Genomic DNA, 20,452 nt, shown 5'->3' with positions numbered 1-20,452 from the left:
AAGCAACTTTTAAGTTCTTCAATTATATTTTCCACATAAAATGGAAAACCAACTAAGATGTAGTGTATCTGGTTCTAAATTCAAGTGCTATCATCAAATTTCTATGTAATTTACAGGTAGGTTCACATTCTTTTATTTCAAAAGACAAAAATATTTCTGACAGAGAGCTATTTTGTTTTACAGTACCTCAAAAATAATTACTTACAGAGATTTAAGTAATAGAGATTTAAGCAATCTATACAAATAAAACATTCCATTCTCCATCACGAAGATACAGATACTGTATATTAATTACATTAGCATTTTTCCTTCATTATTTCAATGAATATTTCTAGTTTATCTTCCCACCCACTGCCCGCGACCGCAGCAACTGTCAGACAGTAGTTTTTTTCCCAGACTAAGAAACTATTTTAAATTACTAATGGTATTTGTAATAAAACAACCTTAAGTGCCTGGTTGGCTCAGTGGCTTAGCGAGTGTTTCAAATGATCACAAAATTGATAGCTTCTAGGCTAACACTAGTTTTCAAATAACTCTGCTTCCATCCTTTCTACTTCCTAGTTTCTACAGAATCCAATGTAATTTAAAAATTATTATCATGTAAAAGAAAAAAAAATCTCATCACTAGATTTCACCAAAATTAAGAAAAGTTAAGATAATCCAAAGACGGGGAGAAAGTATGTGTAAAACATTTATCTGACAAAAGACTGGCATCCAATCCTACTCAATACACTACTACAACTCCATAATGAAAAGACAACTCAATAAAAAATAGGCAGAAGATTTTAATAGAGTCTTGACCAGATAAATACGAATAGCCAATAACAGACAATAAAAAGTTCTCAACATTGCATCATTGAAAAGATACTAGTTAAAATCATAAAGAGATACCATCACTATACCCCACCTGTTTGGCTAAGGTATGAACACTGACATCACTAAATACTGGTAAGGATAAGGAACAACTGGAACTCTCATAAAGTGTTGGTGAGAGTATAATATTGTACAATTACTTTGGGAAAAGATTTGGCAGTTTCTTTTAAAATTAAGCACACACCTACCCTATGACCCAGTCTCCCACTTTGAATTATTTACAAAAGATATATGAAAAAACATGTTCACGAAAGACTTATAAACTTCATAGCAGCTTTAATCATAATAATCAAAAACTGAAAGAACCCAGGTGTCCTTCAGTGGGAAAGTGAATAAAAAAATTGTGGTATATTCATATAATAGAATACCACCTCAGCAATAAAATAGAACAAACACTGATATAAGCAACAACATGCTCAAAAGCATGTTGAGTGAAAGAAGTCAGACACAAAAGAGTATATAATACACAAAACCATTTACATGAAAGTATAAAACAGGTAAAAGTAATCTATATAGGAAATTGAAAGCTGCTTTGGGCAATGAGAACAAAAATTGATTAGAATGGGCATTAGGGAACTTTGCCGGGTGAAAGTAACATCTTATACACCTTGACAGGAGTGTGGATTATAGAGATGTATTTGTTAAAAATTCAAAGTACACTTAAGATGTGTGTGTTTCATTATATACACATTTTACAACAACAGAATAAACAAATACTGAACTGTTAATTATATACAAACTGAAGTATTTAAAGAGAAATGTACTTTGAAATATGTCCCCCAAATTAGATGATTAATGGACCAAGAGAAGGATGATAAATCCATAGATCTGTGATAAAGTAAGGATAGTAAACTGCTAACAGTAGATCTAGGTGGTAGAGTCCTAGGTGGTACAGCTCACTGTAAAATTCTTTCACCTTTGCGTTATGTAAAAATTTTGTAATACAATGTTGGAAAAAGTTACTATCATTATAAAAATTACTATTATTGCTAAAAATCCTTTAATGCTCATAGGCCAAGTTTAATAACTTGGCATGGATTTCAAGGCCACTGACAACTCCGCCCATTCCATGTAGTAATCTCATCTACTACTACCTGCAATACAATTCATTCCTCTTGAGTCATTTTCCTTACCTATTTCCTCTGCACACTACCCTCATTTCTGCCTTCCTGCATTTGTTCATACTATTTCTCACGACTCTGAATACCAACAATCACCTTTCTGCCTATCTATCTAAATCCTACATATCCTTTGGGAGCAATTTCAGATTTTACCTCTTCCAAAATGCTTTCCCTAATTTTTCCTGAAATTTTATGAGGCTGTATCTTTCTAACCCACTTAAACACTTGACATTTAAAGTAGAATAATATACAACTGTTTCATGTATCCCTTTTCCCCAATAAAACTGTAATATCACAGTGGCAAAGAGGATATTCTATGCTCTGTTTTTTTGTTTGGCAGCGCAGCGCAGCATGCAGGATCTTAGTTCCCAAACCAGGGATCGAACCTGTGCCCCCTGTGATGGTAGCATGGAGTCTTAACCACTGCACCACCAGGGAAGTTCCTCTATGCTATTTCTGTATTCACTATAGTTACAAGTACAGGACTGAGAACACAGAAAATGCTTAGAAATAAATACTTAAAGAACATATATGACTGAGAGTCTAATATTATATTCTGCTCTAATATAGCAACCTCATAAATGTGTGCCTCATGTCAAGGGGCTTAATTTGAGTGTGGATTAGTACAAATGCATCACAGCTAGTAGAAAAAAGTTAATTACTTCTTTATGGTTCAGGGGTAAATAAGCTCATCTTCTTAGGCAAAGAATGACATATTAAAAGTTTTGGCTGACAGACATATAGTTGGGAGCACTATCATTCCTCTAAAACTGCATTTATTTGTGGCAATCATCCTGAAAAATAAGCAGTTAATATACTCAGTTTCAAAATGTCAATTTATTCATTAATATTAATCAAGGAAACTTAACATTTACAGGGAAAAAATATTTAGATCATATACAGTTAATAAGATATCTCAGTTTTCCCATGGAAAAAGGTAGATAATACTTTGGTTTTCACTTGGACTATAAATAAGCCTAATCAAAGGAGCTTCCAATTTTCAATGCTCAGTGAACACTGAAACAAACAAACAAGCACTGGTTTACAAAGTCAGATATGGATCCTCTCCTGTCACTCCCTTCATATGACCTATCTCAAACTACTTTATCCTGTTAAGTTTCAATTTTCTCTTAAACAAAGTGGAAATAGTAATTGTGTTGTGAGGATGAGATAAAAAAGATAAAGCACTTAGGCACACAGAGTAACCTAACAACCAGCAGATGTTATTATCAGATACATTTTTAGAAATTATTAAACCGATAACCAGTAAGGACCTACTGCATAGCACAGGGAACTATACTCACTATCTTGTAATAACCTATAATAGAAAAGAATCTAAAAAAGAAAAAAATATATATATATAAAACTGAATCACTTTGCTGTACACCTGAAACTAACACAAGATTGTAAATCAACTATATTTCAGTAAAAATTTTTTTAAAAAGAAAAAGCATGAAAAAAATAAATTATTGAAATGACACTTTTTAGATAAGTAACAAATGTCTATGTATCTTGTGGGAAAAGAGTGAGGAAAGAACTAGAACTTTCATAAATATTATAAATGGTAAAAAAGCCCAGAATTACTAAATGATCACAATGAGACAACGAAAACAAAAAGGGGGAGGGGGGATTGACAATAGGCAAATGAAATTTTCATATGAAATTTTATAGTTTTTATTTATTAGGTACCCTGATCTGCAAGCATAACATATCACATGCTAGAGATATCTGATGCATATAACACAGTATATTTTAATAATTAAATTTCTTCAGGGAATTAAGAGTAGCTGCACATAAAAAGAACTTTGGAAGTTTAATTTAAACTGCTATGAAATTAATAATACCTACATCTGAATTAAGAGGTAAAAACTTTTGTGCTAACTATGTATTGAAAATTGAATGGCACATAAAAAAATATAATATTCAGGCCAAACCTAAGTTGTACTGGTTGGACGTATTCCTTGCGAAACCTTTTAAGGTCTGCACTGATTGGCTGCTCGCCTTTCTCTACTGCCAATTTATCTGCTTCAGTAGGTTCTGGCTCTGGAATTTCAAATCTAAGAAGAAAAGCAAAATGAGAGAAATTTTTTGTTGTTCATACAGAAATGAGAAAGATTTCAAATACAGCAGAAAAAATATTTTAACTAACCAACCTTCTTTACTACCATTTATGGAAAAGTGCAATTACTGATAAACTTCTCTTGAAGTATTACATACTACAAAAAACTGCCCTTTGTCTATAGTACTAAATACTTATATTCTTACTTTTATCAAAAAAAAGTTTAATAACTAGCATTGACCAACATACAAAAGGTCAGTGGAAAAGATCCAAGAAAAGAATCTATGAAGAGTATGACCTCTTTAAAGCACATAACAGAGATACCTTATCTAATAATCTGTCCTTAATATTTAATTTATTAAAATGAAAGTAAATTTCCTAAAATAAGTGAACATAAATCCAAAGAGAAGTCCCACTCTGAATTTTAAATATTATTTAAAAAACATAACTAAGTGGATAAGGTAAAAAAATCAAAGTTAAAAAAAAAAACCTTCCCCAACCATAGGAAATATAGCTAAAATATGTCTAACACGTGCTTTCCTTATTTTGGACATGGAAAGGCAGCTAAGTAAATCTTCATAGCACATTATACTAACTCAGTCTGCTATACTTAGTTTCATGGAACAACATAATGATAGAGGTCCAGATAAAATTCTGGTAGTTAAGTTTGAAAATGTAAAACAAAAATTATTTTGAAGTCCATATACTATCATTCAACCTATAAAGCATTTAAAGTACCACTAACATACTCAGTAAAAAAAAGTCAATCCAAAACTTAATTTTAAAAAATTAATCATAATAAAGGAAATTTTAATTTTTTTAGGTCTAATAATGATACTGTATTATGGTTTTAATAAGGACACTTATCTTTTAGAAATACAAAATGGGAATATTTACAGATGAAATATGTTGCCAAGGATTTACTTCAAAATAATCCTGGAATTAGGGTGTTCAAGTCAGTATGGAAACAGATGAAACATGAGTTGATAATTATTGAAGTTGGATGATTGATAAATGGGGCTTATTATATTCTACTTACTCGTTTATGTTTTAAAATTTTCCACGGTAAAAAGTTTGTTTCAGAAGTAAAAAGTCTCTTTCAAGGAAGTATTGTTTTATTGAATAGAAAAAATTTCATTAAAATTCATAGTTTTTTTATCCTGTAAAAATGGGTCTTTCTGATTACCACTATAAATATTGCTAAGATCTGAAAAGATCTGTTATAAACAGGGATTTCAGTAAGTATGCTGCTTGAAGAGAATAGTAATACTGCAAATTTAATGTCAAATAAATTATGTTCAAAAACTACCTGAGGACATACTAGATACCTAGCACTTTGCAAGGTACAAAACAGTTAACTTTAAAAAAAATTTAAATATAAATGAAATATTTTTCTTACCGTTCAATCAGTAAGCTTAGCAATTCCTGTGGTTTACAAAATGAACGATACGTAGTAAGAAAAGTGCGAACAAAATTGGGATCTGAAAAGATAGAGCATAAAACAGGTTGCATATTCAATTTATTCAGATTAATTAATTCAAAGTACCATATTTTGGAGGGGTTCCTTCCTTACATACCTGCATACATGTGATATGTTAACCTTTCAATTAATTTCACCACAGTTCCTCCTTTAATAATGGGGATTCCACTTCTACTTTGCAAGTTGTCTTCAAAAACAATGTTTTCCTCAGAGTCTTTTACCACAAAACGATACACTTCAGGACTCGGTAATCTAAGTGGTTGTTCATTTTCTTCCTTCAGTAATACTGAATCTAGCATTCGATCTAGAGTACTACGATAATGAAGAGAAATAAGTGCTGCCATCCAATTATTTTTCTCTTCAGCAGACTTAGCAGCAAATATTATGCTGTTTTCATCTTTGGATACTAATTCAAAAGCATGTTTGCACTCACAAGTATCTTCTTTATCACATATTTGTATTTTCCTCATGACAAATTTTTCTTTTAATCTGTATTCTGCACTACTGTATCCTGGAAGGCGTGACTGGCTATGATTGGGTTTGCAGCTAATCATTAAGCCATCAAAGAGAAAAATGTGCCGTTCGTGTTTAGCACCAATTCTTGTCAATGGGCCTTCCATAATAAATTCATTACAACACTGTCCAATATCTTTGCCTTCCCATCCATCTATGTTTTTCTGAATTTCATTCATTTTTTTAATAGCCAGGTGCTTGCTTCTTAATTGACGATTATAAAAAGGGCAAACAGGATCCCTAAAAAAACAGCAACAACAACAACAAAAAACCCAGATAAATTTAGCTTATTCAATGGTTAAGCAACCTTAATTGCCTTAGGTATGAACTACCTCAAATCAAGTGACAAAAATATTAAATAACTAAACACTAGATTTTGCACACAGCATTTACTCGCTTCTAACTTTGCCACTAAATAATACATGCCTCAATTTCATTATTGTGAAAGAGAAACAGCAGAGGCTCTATATATCATTCTTAATGCCATAAGAATTAAAATGAAAATAACACTAAATTTCTTATATAAATGATACAAAAATTATTTAATGTATCTTTTAAAAATTTTATTAAATATATCTTAACAATGCCAATTTTAAAAGACTAAAGGACAAAAGAAAAATGTAAAACAAAACTATAACTTTCAAGAATGCAACTATCACTGTAAGTTACACTTCTTTAGAAAACCAGACATAAGCATTCATATTTTCAAAAGTTTGGAATTACCCAGGTCGGCGTCTAGGTGAATACTGCTTGTAAATTCGGTCCATACTACCTTGGAGATTCATAAGAGCAGTAATAGCTTGGTTCAAACATTCTCTGTCTTCATGCTCTTCACTACATGCTTTCAATTGCTAAGAAAAACCAAAAAGAAAAATTAAACCTGCATTGGTCAATTCTTTCCCTTTCTCATAATTAGAGGAAGCAGCAACAAATATTATGAACTCTCAAAAGAATTTTAAATACACTTAATAAAAACAACTATAATTTTATATAATTATGTATATACCTCCTGATCCTTCAACCAGCCCTCTTTCTACGTATGTAAATACAACACAGATATTACTACCATTACAATCAGGAAAAAAAAAAAAAAAGCAACTGTGATAACTATTTGGACATTTTCCAGATATATCAAAATAGTTTAAAACATGCAAAGCATGAAACTTACAAATTATTTTATTTATGAGTAACTATGAACAGAGAAAAACACGTACTACTCCACATTCTCTAATGACTAAATTCTTAAGTTTTAAAGATTTCTAAAAGCTTGCATGTCTTTGTTATACAACATAATCAAGTATGCTAACTTTAGCAATTCAATCTACCATAAACTTTCCTACAAACAGCATCACACAAAGATTCAACTGATATTTTTTACATCGTAAAGTTCAACTATTCTAGTAAACATCAAGAAACCATGAAAGTTAATATCCTATCTTACTGATCTTAGAAATAAGATTTATAATTACAAATTGCGTTATTCATCCTAACAACTCTGGCTTTATTTCATTTAACCAAAAACTTCTCCCATAGCTCAGTCTCAAAATGGAAGAAAATTCATCTTATAATAAATAATTCAGATTGGATGATGCGCCAGTGTTTTTCTTTTCTTTTCTTTTTTTTTTTTTTGCGGTACGCGGGCCTCTCACTGTTGTGGCCTCTCCCATTGCGGAGCACAGGCTCCGGACGCGCAGGCCCAGCGGCCATGGCTCACGGGCCCAGCCACTCCGCGGCATGCGGGATCCTCCCGGACCGGGCACGAACCCGTGTCCCCTGCATCGGCAGGCGGACTCTCAACCACTGCGCCACCAGGGAAGCCCGCGCCAGTGTTTTAATTTGTTTGACAGAAGAATTCAAAGTGGAGCATTATACAGAGATTATGCAGATACAAATTTATATGAGAATACATGAGAATATGGAAAAATCATGTGAGAATATGGAAAAATTACAATTGCTTCAGAAAACTTTAAAAAATTTAAGTGTATTTCATGATCTTAAACTACCTCACTAGAAATTTTATGACAAATTTTCCTTATATTCCAAGAACAATCTGAAAACCATTCAGCAATGGTTCCCTTTCCTCAGCAAGGAACTGAATGGATACTGTTTAAGTACTAGGTCCATTAACTTTCATTTATATGTCTAGAAATTATTCTCTAAAAAACAAAATTCTCTCTATATAGAGCACAGAGCCATCTGATATTTTTTAAGATACATATAAAAGTCTTGCTATCAAAGATTTGCAATATAAATAATTTAAGTGACTACCATCGGAAGTAAAACCTTCATCCTCTAGATTTAAGAAACAGAAAATTTAAAAGGAAAAAGAGACAAAAAACCACAGGAAGTTTGAAAAATGATCTTCACTCAATCATTCTGACTTCTAAAGGTGAAAATTACTACCAAATCACTTATTTTGCTGTTTCAAAGATTTCTTACAAAAAGATTCTTTTCAGCTCCACTCTAAAATACTTCCCTAGTAAATACGGACACTGATGATATAAAATGCTTAATTATAGTTTTATTCTTATTGCTTTTGTTGATCCAAATTTCCAAATTATCACTAATGAGATTCTACCAAAATGAGAACTGCTTTTCAATTTACATGTATGAGGATACTAAATTTCTACTGTCTACTTGGTCTTAAGAGTGCTCAAACTCTTCCACATAAATGGCCTTGTCATTTCTAAATATCCATGAAGAATTACAGGCTGTCAAAGAGAAAAAAACCTTCAGGATGATTTCTTGGTGATACAAGTATACAAAACAATGGCTTTCTTTGGCGTAAATGTAGTCCAATAATTTGCTAAACGTTTCTTGAATTTTTGGCAGTGAGATTCAACAAACAACAGATTAATGAATATCCAAGCTAATTCTCTATAGCTGTCTGAGAGAATGTATTCTTACAGTGACACGGAAGTTACCACACTGAACTGCCTTGCAAGTTAAGTCATGCTCTTTCACACTGCTGTGGCCTTCTACCTATCTGGCTCTGCTCCTCCTTATCTACCTGGTGAATTCAGCCTCTATGATACAGTTCAAATGCCTCCTCCCTATGAAGCTCTTTCCTTTTTTCTCCCCCCTTAAGTTTTCTCTTTTGAAATAATATCAAATTTGTAGAAAAGCTATAAAAGTAATACAACTGCTGTATACTCGAGTCACCAGTTTTTGTTTTTTTAATAAATTTATTTGTTTATTTTTGGCTGCGTTGGGTCTTCTTTGCTGCACGCGGCCTTTCTCTAGTTGCGGCCAGCGGGGGCTACTCTTCCTTGCAGTGTGCGGGCTTTTCATTGTGGTGGCTTCTCTTGTTGAGGAGCACAGGCTCTAGGCGCGCGGGCTTCAGTAGTTGCAGCACGTGGGCTCAGTAGTTGTGGCTCGCGGGCTCTAGAGCGCAGGCTCAGTAGTTGTGGCGCACGGGCTTAGTTGCTCCACGGCATGTGGGATCTTCCCGGACCAGGGCTCAAACCCATGTCCCCTGCATTGGCAGGCAGATTCTTAACCACTGCACCACCAGAGAAGCCCTGAGTCACCAGTTTTTAACACTTTGCCACATAGGCTTCATCATTCTGTGTGTGAGTGTATGTGCATTTTCCCCCTGAACTATCTGAGAGTAGTTTGTGATACAGTCCTCTCAGTTCCTTGCTGAGGAAGGTGAACCATTGCTAAATGGTTCTGAGATTGGTTTCGAAATATCAGGAAAATTCAAATATATCACAAACTACTCTCAAATAGTGTTATTCCCCTTTACTCCTTTGATATTTCAGTAATGTGTCTTAGAACAAAAATTCTTTTACAGTATAGTGATCAACTTCAGGAAATTTAACTTTAGTAATGTTCTGTAATCTAATTTACAGTGCATATCCAATTTAGTTAATGTCCCAATCCTGTCCTTTAGTGCAATTCCCCCCCAATACAGGATGCAGTCAGTGTGTACTTAGCTATCATGTTTCTACTGTCTCTTTTAATCTGTAGTAGTTCCTCAGCATTTGCCTTTTATGGCTCCCCCAATTAAATAACACCAACACACCAGAATAGTAGGATAAACCTCTGCATACCCAACACTCATAAATTTTTTTCTAACTTTCCTAGACAGAGGTTAGTTACTCCTGACTCAGTAATCCCACTGAACTACTTCTATTACGCACTTATTATATTGCCATTATTTGTCTGATGTTCATCTTCTTTACTAAACCATGAACTCCTTAAAGCTTGGGGATATATTTTATTCATTTTTAGTACAGTACCCACACATGGTAAGTACCCAATAGGGTAATCAGAAAGAGTGACTGCTGTATAACTACTTATTATTTTGTTAAGTGTTCAGACAAATAACGACAATGAACATTTATTAAGTTCTTATTCTGTGCATGCTCTTTTATGCATTAGCTTATATAATGTCTGTTACAACTCTGTAAGATAGGTACTATTATTATACACATGTCACAGATGAAGAAACTGAGACACCCAAGATAAGTGGCAGAGTCTATATTCAAACCCAGGAACTTTGACTCCAGGGTCCAGGCTTTTTGCCATACTACTACACCGCCTCTCTCCAATGACACAAAACACAATTATGCAAAATACTGAACTATGACAAAATCTGGTGAACGCGAGTTAAAGGAGATCCCCTCTACCTTAAAAACAAACTGGGTAATTACACAGTTTAAGAAATAAAATGAAGTAAGTGTGCTTTGGAAAAGAGGTCAAAGAGAATAAATGCCCTTACAATATATGCTTAAGCTAAGTAAAGTGGAAGTGATCTTTCATTAATGTGTAGTACCTTATGAATTTGACTGAAGAATATATTCCTTGCTTAACTGATAATCATTATTCTCCTTAGTTGTGTATATGTGTACCCTGCACTTCACGTAAGTTTTTTGTTAACTCTTATGAGACTTCACTGAAATACTTACCATGTTTCTCTTGAATTTCTATAAAATGCTGTATCTGTTATAGACATGTGTGCCTAAAGCAAGGGAAATTATAATAAATTATGAATTTGTCTCAAATTCATTATGCTGGGAATTCAGTTTAGATGTGAAATATATGTGATCAATTCTCTTTTGATAGTAATAAACTTCTCTCTAGATTTTCATAAAAATAGAATTTTAGTAATTTGGTGGGAAATTCAGCTCATTAAAACCTATCACTTTTCTTTATGTGATCTTTTAAAATGTGTATTATCTTCCTTTAGATGTCCTTGAGTGATGTTTCAGTATTGAAAGAGTAAATATTATGCAGTAAAATATTCCTCATCGTTTTTTTCAAGAGTCCGAACATTTCTTCCAAATAGACATTATCTCAAGTTCTTGATGTTATAAATACATTTACACACACACAGGAATGCAAAGAAACTGACAGAGTAATTGTTACATAATGTTAACCATTAGCAAATTTAGATGAAGGGAGTTTACTATACCATTTTTGTAACTTTTTTTCTATGTTTTTCAAAGTAAAAGGTTAAAAAAAAGTATTACTAAAGAAGCAATTTCAATTGTCTCACTGAAATATTGGCTTACCTTTCCCAATGAACCTCACTGAAGTCATTAATAATAGGTCTTCCTGTTAAGCTTTAAACTAAATTAAGATGGATTAAGTTCTCGAGAGGCGAATTTTTATTCTTTCCATTACTAAATTTCCAGAGAATGACCAGAGTTAGAGAGTAAAAGAATGTTACTTAGCTTTGAATAAATCAATTCCTAAGTGAGAGTCAGTATGTTCTTAGTAACAGAAGGATAAACACAGATTTTTTTCTTAGAATATAAGAAGTGTATTATAAAGATACTTATAAATCAGGAAATGAATTTGTTATTTCTTCTTCCTCTTACATAAGGATTGAAATACATATTAAGGAAAAAATCTAAAATTTATCTGAGAAAAATAAAGAAAATGAAAGTAGTTTATGAGTAACCCCAGAGGGGTTTAAATTGGAAAAGGCCAAAAAAAGAAACCTATTACCTGTAAAATGAACTTTAAAGTATTGCTATAAATAATAATAATCTAGGACTTCCCTGGTGGTGCAGTGGTTAAGAATCCACTGGGTTCGCGCCCTGGTCCAGGAAGATTCCACATGCTGGGGAGCAACTAAGCCCGTGAGCCACAACTACTGAAGCCTGCGCACTTAGAGCTGGTGCTCCGCAACAGGAGAAGCGACCGCAATGAGAAGGCCATGCACCGCAACGAAGAGTAGCCCCTGCTCGCTGCATCTAGAGAAAGCCTGCGCACAGCAACGAAGACCCAACACAGCCAAAAATAAATAAATAAAGCAAACAAACAAATAAATAAATAAGGATTTTAAAAAATAATAATAATCCAACAACATACTGTAAAATAATTTCAGGAAAACTATATATGATATCCTCTAATTTCTCATTATGTAGTTGTTTTGTGTTTTTCTATCTTGCTTATCATAAAATCTGATTCTGGGAAATAAAACTCAAATAATATTTAAATATTATGTCCACAAATAAATCTCCCTTGGTATATGACTGGGGCAGATATTTAAAATTAAAACTGGCTTAAAACTGCTGCAGGACTGCGTTTTCTATTCCCAAAAGACTATGATAGCCTTAAGTCACACTGGTTGAGGCTTCTTTTATAGGTTCTCATCCCAAAGTAAGTTCAACGTGAAATGAAGTTTCCTTTGGATGAGTACTTGAGCCCAAACAGTATCACAAAAAGGCAATCAACAGAATGAGAGAACATTTACAAATGACAGATCCGATAAGGTACTAATATTCAGAATATATAAAGAACTCCTATAATACAACCACAAAAATACAAACAACCCAAATTAAAAATGGGCAAAGGACTTGAACAGACATTACTCCAAAGAAGATATACGAATGGCCAACAAGCAAATGAAAAAATGCTCACCGTCACTAATAGGGAAATGCAAGTCAAAACCACAATGAGCTACCACCTCACATCCATTAGGATGGCTACTATCAAAAAACAAAAATACTGAAAATAACAAGTGCTGGCAAGGATATGGAGAAATTGGAATGCGTGTGTGCTGTTGGTGGGAATATAAAATGGTATAAAGCTGCTATGAAATACTGTACAGTGCTTCTCAAAAAATTAAAAATAGGGGCTTTCCTGGTGGCACAGTGGTTGAGAGTCTGCCTGCCAATGCAGGGGACACGGGTTCGTGCCCCGGTCCAGGAAGATCCCACATGTCGCGGAGCGGCTAGGCCCGTGAGCCATGGCCGCTGAGTGTGCGCATCCGGAGCCTGTGCTCCGCAACGGGAGAGGCCACAACAGTGAGAGGCCCACGTACTGCAAAAAAAAAAAAAAAAAAAATTAAAAATAGAATTACCCTATGCTCCAGCAATTCCACTTCTGGGTATATATCCAAAAGAATTGAAAGCAGAGTCTCGAGGACATATTTGTTCACCGATATCTGTAGCAGTATTATTTACATAAGCCAAAAAGTAGAAGCAACCCAAGTGTCCAACACTGGCTGTATAGCAATATACTTAAGTCTACTGAACCGTACACTTAAAATTGTTAAGATGGTAAATTTCATGTTATGCTTTACCACAATTAAAAACAAAATGTTATTAAAAGGAACAGTATAACAGTCAGAACAGATATAAAAGTAAAAAGCGGTTTCTAATCTGACCATGTGATAATCCTCTTTGCTTCTATCTAGAATTAGTCCTTATTTTGTATTTTTCAAAATGCATGTCATAATCTATTGAATTATGACATGAACGAATCCTTTCTTTAAAAATGAAAGAAACAGAATAGAACAGAATATAGTACATGAATATACTGCATGAAATGCTAAGTAGTGTTTCAAAACACTTTCTGTTTCTTGTGTGTGTATACACGCATGTATACAGCATCATCGTGATGCTTAATGTGTTTCTTCTCTCTTTTTTTTTTGTCATATACCATTATCATTGCATCCTTTATTCACCAACGCTCCCAATATAGCACTCAAGACACTCCTCTGCAATTTTAAGTTCTGGGAACTATTCAATTATTCACTTACATTTTTCAAAGGCTTTTCTATTTGGGAAAACAGTAAGTTAATTCATATTGAGATATATTTTAACATATAACCAAAGTGCCTGACATACTGTATTCTAAAAATTTTGTGTTTAAACATTGTAAGTGTAATATAACTGTTTATGCATATATAATAATTTAATATACATACATAAATTAACATATATAAATATATGTATATACATGGAAATTGATATTATAACTCATAAAACATCACTAATTAGCAACCTTAATATTGCCCATGTAAGAAAACTGTAATTAAGGAAAGATAAGTGAAATTTCCAGTGTAGCCCTCCTAATAAAATATGGAGCATAAGTTTAAACACAGCCCTTTAAGGTGGGTAACATCTGAGGATGTTTGCAGGTATTCTTTCCACTTATCACCCTCACTCTCCTCACCCCAAGCCTCAAAAATTGAGAAAGAAATGCCAATATTTTCAGTGCCTTTAACCATGTATATATCTCAATTTTTTTTACTCTAGGCAATGAAAAATGTTAAGAACGTGTCTTCACTTATACTACTTTGAACTGATTGGAAGTAAAATGTGACAGTGTGAGAAATGCAGTAAATGTACAATTCACATGAATGTATTTCTGACTATGGATTATTCCAACTGTATAACATACAGACTGATTCCCACAGGACAATAATGCTATAAATAAGTGGGTCACTCTCTAGAATACCTCTAGAATAAGGTCCTTCTGATCCCACTAATTGAGTCATATACTTACCAAGAATCAGTAGTACATGTTTCCAAACATGTATGACACTTGTGCTTATGCTATTATGTAATTTAATTTCTATATAAGTTAAAGAAATATGAGTATAAAATATTTATATGAAAACTCAAATCAAATAATTTTAAAGCAAGTCTTTTTAAAAGCTATAGGGAGATTGGTTCAAGATGGCAGAGTAGAAGGACATGCTCTCACTCCCTCTTTCGAGAACACCAGAATCCCAACTAACTGCTGAACAATCATCAACAGGAAGACACTGGAACTCACCAAAAAAGATACCCCACCTCCGAAGACAAAGGAGAAGCCGCACTGAGACGGTAGGAGGGGCGCAATCACAATAAAATCAAATCCCATAACCGCTGGGTGGGTGACTCACAAACTGGAGAACAATTATACCACAGAAGTCCACCCACTGGAGTGAAGGTTCTGAGCCACACATCAGGCTTCTCAACCTGGGAGCCTGGAAACGGGAGGAGGAATTCCTAGAGAATCAGACTTTGAAGGCTACTGGGATTTGACTGCAGGACTTTGGCAGGACTGGGGGAAACAGAGACTCCACTCTTGAAGGGCACACACATCGGGACCCAGGGGAAGGAGCAGTGACCCCACAGGAGACTGAACCAGACCTACCTGCTAGTGTTGGAGGGTCTCCTGCAGAGGCAGCAGGCAACTGTGGCTCACCAAGGGACAAGAACACTGGCAGCAGAAGTTCTGGGAAGTGCTCCTTAGCATGAGCCTTCCCAGAGTCTGGCATTAGTCCCACCAAAGAGCTCCAGGCCAAACAACCAACAGGGATGGAACCCAGCCCCACCCATCAGCAGTCAAGGGGATTAAAGTTTTAATCCCACCAGAGCAACAGCCAGCTCTACCATCCACCAGTCCCTCCCATCAGGAAACTTGCACAAGCCTCTTAGATAGCCTCATCAACCAGAGGGCAGATAGCAGAAGCAAGAACTACAATCCTGCAGCCTGTGGAACTAAAACCACACTCACAGAAAGACAGACAAGATGAAAAGGCAGGGGGCTATGTACCAGATGAAGGAACAAGATAAAACCCCAGAAAAACTACTAAATGAAATCCAGAAAAAGAATTCAGAATAATGATAGTGAAGATGATCCAAGACCTCAGAAAAAGAATGGAGGCAAAGATCGAGACGATGCAAGAAATGTTTAACAAAGACCTAGAAGAATTAAAGAACAAACAAACAGAGATGAACAGTACAATAACTGAAATGAAAAATGCACTAGAAGGAATCAATAGCAGAATAACTGAGGCAGAAGAACAGGTAAGTGACCTGGAAGAGAGAATGGTGGAATTCACTGCTGCGGAACAGAATAAAGAAAAAAGAATGAAAAGAAATGAAGACAGCCTAAGAGACCTCTGGGACAACATTAAACACAACAACATTCGCATTATAGGGGTCCCAGAAGGAGGAGAGAGAAAGGACCAGAGAAAATGTTTGAAGAGATTATAGTCGAAAACTTCCCTAACATGGGAAAGGAAATAGCCACCCAAGTCCAGGAAGCACAGAGAGTCCCACACAGGATAAACCCAAGGAGAAACACGCCGGGACACATAGTAATCAAATTGGCAAAAATTACAGACAAAGAGAAGTTATTGAAAGCAGCAAGGGAAAAACGACAAATAACACACAGGGGAACTCCCATAAGGTTAACAGCTGATTTCTCAGCAGAAACTCTACAAGCCAGAAGGCAGTGGCATGATATACTTAAAGCAATGAAAGGGAAGAACCTACAACCAAGATTACTCTACCCAGCAAGGATCTCATTCAGATTCGATGGAGAAATCAAAAGCTTTACAGACAAGCAAAAGCTAAGGAATTCAGAAGCACCAAGCAAGCTTTACAACAAAAGCTAAAGGAACTTCGCAAGGCAGGAAACAGAAGAGAAGGAAAAGACCTACAATAACAAACCCAAAACAATTCAGAAAATGGTAATAGGAACAGACATATTGATAATTACCTTAAATGTAAATGGATTAAATGCTCCAACCAAAATACACAGACTGGCTGAATGGATACATAAACAAGACCCGAACATATGCTGCCTACCAGAGACCCACTTCAGACCTAGGGACACATATAGACAGAAAGTGAGGAGATGGAAAAAGATATTCCATGTAAATGGAAATCAAAAGAAAGCTAGAGTAGCAATACTCATATCAGATAAAATAGACTTTAGGGCTTCCCTGGTGGCACAGTGGTTGAGAGTCCGCCTGCTGATGCAGGGGACACGGGTTCGTGCCCTGGTCCAGGAAGATCCCACATGCCGCGAAGCGGCTGGGCCCGTGAGCCATGGCCACTGAGTCTGCGCGTCCGGAGCCTGTGCTCCGCAATGGGAGAGGCCACAACAGTGAGAGGCCCGCGTACCGCCAAAAAAAAAAAAAAAAAAGACTTTAAAATAAAGAATGTTACAAGAGACAAGGAAGGACACTACGTAATGATCAAGAGATCAATCCAAGAAGAAGATGTAACAATTTTAAATATATATGCACCCAACACAGAAGCACCTCAATACATAAGGCAACTGCTAACAGCTCTAAAAGAGGAAATCGACAGTAACGCAATAATAGTGGGGGACTTTAACACCTCACTTACACCAATGGACAGATCATCTAAACAGAAAATTAAAAAGGAAACACAAGCTTTAAATGACACAATAGACCAGATAGATTTAATTGATATTTATAGGACATTCCATCCAAAAACAGCAGATTACACTTTCTTCTCAAGTGCGCACAGAACATTCTCCAGGATAGATCACATCTTGGGTCACAAATCAAGCCTCAGTAAATTTAAGAAAATTGAAATCATATCAAGCATCTTTTCTGACCACAACGCTATGAGATTAGAAATCAATTACAGGGAAAAAAATGTAAAAAACACAAACACACATCTATGGTCAACTAATCTATGACAAAGGAGGCAAGGATATACAATGGAGAAAAGACAGTCTCTTCAATAAGTGGTGCTGGGAAAACTGGACAGCTACATGTAAAAGAATGAAATTAGAACACTCCCTAACACCATACACAAAAATAAACTCAAAATGGATTAAAGACCTAAATGTAAGGCCAGACACTATAAAACTCTTAGAGGAAAACATAGGAAGAACACTCTTTGATATAAATCACAGCAAGATCTTTTTTGATCCACCTCCTAGAGTAATGGAAACAAAAACAAAAATAAACAAATGGGACCTAATGAAACTTAAAAGCTTTTGCACAGCAAAGGAAACCATAAACAAGACGAAAAGACAACCATCAGAATGGGAGAAAATATTTGCAAATGAATCAACGGACAAAGGATTAATCTCCAAAAAATATAAACAGCTTATGCATCTCAATATTAAAAAAACAAATAACCCAATCCAAAAATGGGCAGAAGACCTAAATAGACATTTCTCCAAAGAAGACATACAGATGGCCAAGAAGCACATGAAAAGCTGCTCAACATCACTAATTATTAGAGAAATGCAAATCAAAACTACAATGAGGTATTTGTTATCAATGCTTTATTAAAAAAAAAAAAAAAAAAACTACAATGAGGTATCACCTCACACCAGTTAGAATGGGCATCATCAGAAAATCTACAAACAACAAATGCTGGAGAGGGTGTGGAGAAAAGGGAACCCTCTTGCACTGCTGCTGGGAATGTAAATTGATACAGTCACTATGGAGAACAGTATGGCAGTTCCTTTAAGAACTAAGAATAGAATTACCGTATGACCCAGCAATCCCACTACTGGGCATATACCCAGAGAAAACCATAATTCAAAAAGACACATGCACCCCAATGTTCACTGCAGCACTATTTACAATAGCCAGGTCATGGAAGCAACCTAAATGCCCAACAACAGACGAATGGATAAAGAAGATGTGGTACATATATACAATGGAATATTACTCAGCCATGAAAAGGAATGAAATTGGGTCATTTGTAGTGACGTGGATGCATCCAGAGACTGTCATACAGAGTGAAGTAAGTCAGAAAGAGAAAAACAAATATCGTATATTAACGCATATATGTGGAACCTAGAAAAATGGTAGAGATAAACCGGTTTGCAGGGCAGAAATTGAGACACAGATGTAGAGAACAAATGTATGGACACCAAGGGGGGAAAGTGGTGGCGGGTGAGGTGAGGGTGGGATGAATTGGGCGATTGGGATTGACATTTATACACTGATGTGCATAAAATGCATGACTAGTAAGAAAAGAAAGAAAGAAAAAAAGGTATAGGGAAGATAATCATAAAAGATTTGGAAAAATTATAAATACTTAAAAGATATCTGCACTCAGATTGCTTTACAAGCATCTTCAAGTTTATGTACCATCTAAAAGAAAGGGAAAATAGAAATCATAGAAGATACTTTTTGTACTTAAGCAAGATTCATACTCAAAGAAAAAGTTTTACCCCAAGTCAACAGATTAGCATATAAATACATATAAATGTTCATTTGTAGGGGTTTTGTGTGTATGTATTTATTGAAATAAAATATGCATATTTCTTTTTTATGATTCTTTGCCTTATTTTTAATTAACTGACCAACTACTAGTCCCAGTCACAATGGCTAAGAGTACTTGGAGTCCAGTAATTAATTGGTAGTAAAAGTAGCTGTGGCCTCAGGATGAGTCAGGGCATCATAGTCAATGTCTGATTTTAGATTCAGATCTCAGAGATTTTAAAAACCAATCATCCAGATAGGAGAAAAAAGTAAGCTTCAATTATAGTCAAGCCGGGATTTTTAAATGTTGGCAAATATTAGAAGGCAACTCTAAGACTAATGATAGGACTTCCAATTAGACATGAACATTCTCTAAAAATTTTTAGGAATCTAAATATACATCTGGGGCTGCTAATGTATTAGTCGTACGAAGCCTACACACAATAGATCTCATCAGTGAAACTAAACTCTTAGAAAAAATATGGAATATACTAAGTTTTAATTAATGCACAACAACAAGAAAAACAAATAGAAATATGAAATGCAAAGACAAGTCACAGAAGATATTTACAGTGGCAAAAGATTTGAATAACCCTATAAAAGGTTATCAAAAAGGCCAATAAACATATACCCAACCACATTAATAATCAAGAAAATACAAATTAAAAACACCGCATACCATTATAAATACACCATATGACAGAAATTTTAAAATATGAAAATATGCATAAAGAGACATCACCTGCATTCTGGTAGGAGTATAAACTGTAAAACCCACGTTGGAAAACTGTTTGACATCATCTATTAAATCTGAAAATATGCACACCCTATGACCAAGCAATTCCAACCCTGAGTATATACTCTAGAGACACAAAATGCATGCACATGTGTACCAAGAGATATAAAGAGAATGTCCATAGCAAGTGTTATCAGTAATAGCAAAAAACTGTTGTGCTGGGGCTTCCTTGGTGGCGCAGTGGTTGAGAGTCCACCTGCCGATGCAGGGGACACGGGTTCGTGCCCCGGTCCGGGAAGATCCCAAATGCCGCGGAGCGGCTGGGCCCGTGAGCCATGGCCGCTGAGCCTGCGCATCTGGAGCCTGTGCCCCGCAACGGGAGAGGCAGCAACAGTGAGAGGCCCGCGTACCGCAAAAAAACAAAAACAAAAACAAAAAAAACTGTTGTTCA

At 35.1% G+C, this 20,452-nt stretch overlaps 1 protein-coding gene across 2 annotated transcripts in view; it reads right to left on the bottom strand.

The window, feature by feature from the left end:
- Nucleotides 1-20,452, bottom strand: part of SOS2 (SOS Ras/Rho guanine nucleotide exchange factor 2) — a 100,856-nt gene that overhangs the window by 28,311 nt on the left and 52,093 nt on the right. The window contains exons 9-12 of one of the 2 annotated variants that reach the window (XM_079912198.1): nt 6,770-6,897; nt 5,631-6,286; nt 5,453-5,534; nt 3,929-4,051 (exon numbers count right to left, since the gene is read on the bottom strand). In XM_079912198.1, coding sequence (XP_079768324.1) covers nt 3,929-4,051; nt 5,453-5,534; nt 5,631-6,286; nt 6,770-6,897 — 989 coding nt within the window. The remainder of the gene's footprint in view (nt 1-3,928; nt 4,052-5,452; nt 5,535-5,630; nt 6,287-6,769; nt 6,898-20,452) is intronic. The other variant, XM_079912199.1, reaches the window with a different exon arrangement.

This window comes from Stenella coeruleoalba (assembly GCF_951394435.1).
Source record: "Stenella coeruleoalba genome assembly, chromosome: 2".
NCBI classification, from domain to species: domain Eukaryota; kingdom Metazoa; phylum Chordata; class Mammalia; order Artiodactyla; family Delphinidae; genus Stenella; species Stenella coeruleoalba.
This window is presented reverse-complemented; position numbering and strand designations above follow the sequence as displayed.